This window comes from Pelodiscus sinensis, chromosome 5, assembly GCF_049634645.1.
Source record: "Pelodiscus sinensis isolate JC-2024 chromosome 5, ASM4963464v1, whole genome shotgun sequence".
NCBI lineage: Eukaryota > Metazoa > Chordata > Testudines > Trionychidae > Pelodiscus > Pelodiscus sinensis.
The window spans coordinates 115,190,506-115,195,352 of NC_134715.1; the positions used below are offsets into that span (position 1 = coordinate 115,190,506).

At 53.1% G+C, this 4,847-nt stretch overlaps 1 protein-coding gene across 1 annotated transcript; it reads right to left on the reverse strand.

The window, feature by feature from the left end:
* Positions 1–339: 339 nt before the first annotated feature.
* Positions 340–4,232, reverse strand: LOC142829684 (uncharacterized). The gene is made up of 2 exons (XM_075930817.1): positions 3,558–4,232; positions 340–2,064 (listed from the first exon to the last, which is right to left on the reverse strand). Exons 1-2 carry the CDS (start codon positions 3,808–3,810, stop codon positions 1,469–1,471), a joined length of 849 nt encoding a protein of 282 aa, XP_075786932.1. The 5' UTR covers positions 3,811–4,232; the 3' UTR covers positions 340–1,468.
* Positions 4,233–4,847: the final 615 nt, after the last annotated feature.

Here is a 4,847-nt window from a genome sequence, read left to right on the forward strand (position 1 = left end):
TTTATCAACAGCCGCATCTTCATAGCGTACTTGTCTATTTCACCTGTTTCTCTCTTATCTTTGAATGTTGATTTCAACAGGTCTGGAAAACTCTTTCCGGTTTTTAAACAGTTTCCTTTCAGTGCTCTTTGCCATAGTTTGAGCACATATTTAAGATCTTTGCCTGGCTGACATTCATAACTAAAATATGCATCCAGTAAGAGTTGCCTTCTAATTTCCCCATTAACTTTATAAAAAGCTCAAAATTATCAAATCATACAGTCTTTGCCAAGGACAAAATCCTGAATCACTTATGGCATTTAGTGCAGATGAAAAAATCAGTGTTAATAATGCCACAAGTATATTTCCCCAAATCTTTATTTTAAAAAAATCCACCAGACATGCGTTAAGAAATGTTTTTACACTCTCAACATTAACTATATTCAAAAGACATGCATTTTACATTTCTGATATAAAAGATTTATTTTCACCCTTTTATATAGTAGAAGGCTTTAAAACAATATACGGTCATTCTGTTTAGAAATCTATAAAAATATTGTTTCATTATTGGCAGATAAAAATGTCCCACATTTCTTAGTACAAACGTGTGACAGAGAATTTGATTTTTCTTGAAGATACTGAAAAGTTACATCATTTAACCCCCCCCCCCCCCAACAGATTTTAGTCGAAATGTCAACAAATTGAGAGTATCGGGAAAATACCGAGTTTTAGAGCATTTAGAGAGTGGTAGAGTTCTGAGACGTGCAGGAATGTAACTAGCCCTAGCTAGTACTTTAGAACTGTAATAATGATTATTGTACTCACAGCCCTCATACACGACAGATTCAATGTGATATGAATAGCATTTGCTACTGTGACATACATATATAATACATGAGTCGTCTCCAGCATTCATGCCCCATTTTCTTTGGTTCTCAACAACGGTATCTCTACTAACAAGAAAACTGAGAATTGTAAAAAGAAGACCTTTGTAAAAACACCCTTTCAGGCTTTAGCAATATTTTAGAGACAAATTATCCTTTCATTTGGAAGAGAAAGCCACCTTCTGATCAAGCACAGCTAATGGTTGCTTTGATGTATTTAAATGTATTGAAATACTTTAGATAACACTTGAACTAATCAAACGACAGCTCGTCTCTTTTATTAAGTGTTCATAGAGCCCCGGGGTTGTCCATCCCCTTCGCAGTTACAGTGTGTGAGAAAGACTTAGGCTGGGAAAGTGCAGAGCTCTAAGTTAAATGGCTCCCTGTTTTTAAAAAGCAGCAGTTTTGCATAGGCGTCTTTTTAATAAGTTACGAGTTGGAACAAATATGCTCTGAAGTGCAGGAAGTCAAACCAGGGAGCGGGGAGAAGGGATCCCATTAACATGCTGCGCGTAAAAATAACATTGGCAGAAGGTGCAGACTTCCTCGGCCAGTAACTGGAACCAGGCTGTACAAGCGGGGGGAAGGGGATAGCAGGATAGGGGCTATCCATCCCCATCCACCAGGCTGAAGTATTTGCCCGGACTGGGGAAACAGAGGTAAGGGAAGGCGCTTCCCGGATAGAGCAGGGGGAAGGACAGCGGCAGCAAACGACTGAGGAACGTGCTGTCTTTGTACAGGGCGGGGAAGGCGAGCGAAGCCGCAGCTGCCGCTCCCTGGGGCAAGAGTTCCCCGGGCGGCTCTGCCTGGCCCGGAGCGGGGCCCTCCAGCTCCGCAGACATTTGTCTCTTGAGTTTATTCCGACGGTTCTGGAACCAGATCTTCACCTGGGTCTCGGAGAGCTGCAGGGCGCTGGCCAGGCAGGCTCGCTCGGCGCTGCTCAGGTAGCGCTTCCGGTCGAAGGCAGACTCCAGCTGGAAGACCTGGCTCTTGGAGAAGATGGTGCGGGTCTTCTTCCTGCAGCCCCCCGCCAGGAGCGAGCTCCCGTGGGCGCCGGCGGCTCCTCCTTCCCGGGGCGAGGAGTCCGGGCTGCGGAGCAGTCCCCCAGGCTGGGCCGAGCCCGCTCCTCCTCCTGTGGCACCGCCCGGCCTGCGGCCCCGGCCTGCAGCCCCGTCCGCTGCCATCCGGCAGGTCTCTTTTCCTGCGGGGGTGGGTAGCAAAGCACAACATCAGCCCTCCCCGCCCAGCCACAACCCGCCCCGCATCCCCACCCCTGCGTCTGGCTGGGAGCCAGATGGGCCCCGCGACGTGTCCCAAGAGCTGCCAGGAACTACGCAGGGCAGTTGTCCGGGGTGGCCTCCAGCGGAGGGCACCTCTGGAAGGGGGAAGGGCTCCCAAGGACAGATCCGGAGGCACCCCAAGGAAGGGGGAGCCGGGACAGAAATGAGGTGCCCCCGGGTTTCGGGCTGGGACATAAGGCGAAGGGAGTGGGGCAGGGTACCGGAATAAGCAGCCTGGAAGGCTCTGGGGCTCCGCTGGAGGAATAGTTATCTATCCCACCTTCATCGGCGTGCCAAAGTGTACCAGGAGAGCCGCGTGTGCAGAGAGAGTGGGGTATCTATCCAGCCCCACATCCCCATAACATCCGAGCCCCTGGCTGTACTGATGCGGGGTGGGGGAGGGAGGAGCGCACTGTAGGGATGGGTATATACAGTATGTCAATGTAGAGAGGAATGGTGTGTAGCAAGGTTGTGTAGGGATGGTGTGTGTGCAGTTTGTGTAGGAGTGGCATGAAGATGCAGTAGGTAGGTGTAGATATGGTATTCAGTGCACAGGTATGTGCAGTAGATGGGATGCAATGTGTTCAGGGATGTAGCAAATGAGGGTGTATAAGTAAGGGTATGTAGGTTCGTGCACAGTAGGTGGGGTAGATGAACTCTGTGAGCGTGCAGTAGGTGGGGGCATGCAATGTGTATGTGCACGCACAAGGTGGGGTAAATGCAGCATATATGTGAGTAGGTGGGGTATGCAGTGTGCACACAGCAGGTGAGGCATGAAGTGTGTGAGTGCACAATAGGTGGGGACATGCAGTATGAGTGTGCAGTAGGTGGGGGCATGCAGTGTGAGTGCGCAGTAGGTGGGGGCATGTAGGGTGTGCACGTGCAGTAGGTGGGGGCATGCAGGGTGTGCGTGTGCAGTAGGTGGGGCACGCAGGATGTGTATGCACAGTAGGTGGTGTACACTGGATGTGTGTACACAGTAGGTGGGGTACGCAGGATTTGTGTGCGTCCAATAGTTTGGGCACGCAGGGGGTGTGCGCGCAGTAGGTGGGGCACACAGGGGGTGTACGCCCAGTAAGCGGGGCATGCAGGGTGTGCACGCAGAAGTTTAGGCATGCAGAGTGTGCGCGCAGCAGGTGGGGCATGCAGGGTGTGTGAGTAGTCTGGGGGCATGCAGGGTGTGTGCGCGCAGTAGGTGGGGCACACAGAGTGTGTGCGCGCAGCAGGTGGGGCATGCAGGGTGTGTGAGTAGTCTGGGGGCATGCAGGGTGTGTGCGCGCAGTAGGTGGGCCATGCAGGGTGTGCGCGCAGTAGGTGGGGCCATGCAGCGTGTGCGCGCAGGATATTGGCTAGGTGCTGCGTACGCGAGCAGTGCCTAGCCCCGCATGTCCGACAGAGGCTCCAGACGCTATACCCGGGTTGCTGCCGCGTTTACTGGACTCCTGTTCCGAAGGCCCCTCTCCCTGCTCCTGCTCCTCCGGATCCAGCCGGGAGCAGCGGGCTCTGCCCGCGTCCCGCCGCAGCCTGGGGCTCCGGGCCAAGTCCGCGCCGCCGCCAGAGTTGCGTCTCAGGATGCTGTCAATGGTGAAGGTCAGGCAGGCGGGGGGCAACTCCCCGCCCTGGCTCAGCCTCCGGCTCCTCTCGCAGCCCAGTGGCAGCCCTGCCATGAGGGACCGAGCGGGACCCGCGGCTGCCCAGGCCCGGCTCCTGCCTCTCGCTGCGCCTCCGACTCCCAGTCGCCGCCGCCGCGCTGCACCATCCCGCTGGCCGGGCAGGAGTCGCGGCGGCGCTGGAGCGCGGGCCCGGCGGCTACCAGGAGCAAGCTGTACGGATTGGCTGCCGAGGGACGGAGGGAGGGGCCAGCAACGGGAGAGGGGAGGGGAGTAGCGAAGGAGGGGGACTGGGGTCCAGGGGAGAGAAATATGGGGCTAGAAACAGGGAAGAAAGGAGGAGAGAAATGGGGAGAAAGAAAGGAGAGAACAGCGAGGGGATGACTGGAGAGAGCTAGGACTGAAGGGAAAAGAAAGGAGGGGGACAGGAGACTGGTGGGGATGGAGAGGCGGGTGAGGGACGAGGAGGCGGGAGGAGGAGCTATGGAGAAGAAAAACAAGGGAGTCGGGAGAGAGACAGCGGGAAAGGGGAGGATCAAAGAGGAAACAGGCAAGGGGGCTCTGAAGGAGGGACAAAGAGGGACCAGGATCAGGGAAGGGAGGGGAAAAGCTCAAGAAGGAAAGTAATGGGGAAGGAAGACGAGAGAGATTGTGCAATGGGTGTGAAGGTGGAGACCTTCAAGAGGCTGCCCTGAGACTCTTTTACTTATTGCTGTGAAATACCCTCCATGTTGTGATCAGCCATTTCTAGCAGCTGAGGATTGGAAATATGCATGGATGGGTTAAATCTACCTGAAACAGGGAAATATCTTAACTGTCTCTTTCAAGGGCAATGGAATGTTCAGGTTATGGTAACTTAGCATTAGAAAGGCTTTTTTTCTCCCTAACATCTTGCCTAAATCTGCTTCGCTGCAGATGAAGCCCTACTTTCAATGGAAGTGGAGAATATTTTGGATTAGGTCTTGTGTTTAGTTCCTCACACTCAGGCTATATCTAAATCTCTCAGATTTTGTTCTGCCTGACATCTCCAACAAGGGTGTGTCTAGACTACCTAGTTTTGTTGACAAAAGTGGACTTTTGTCGACAAAACAATA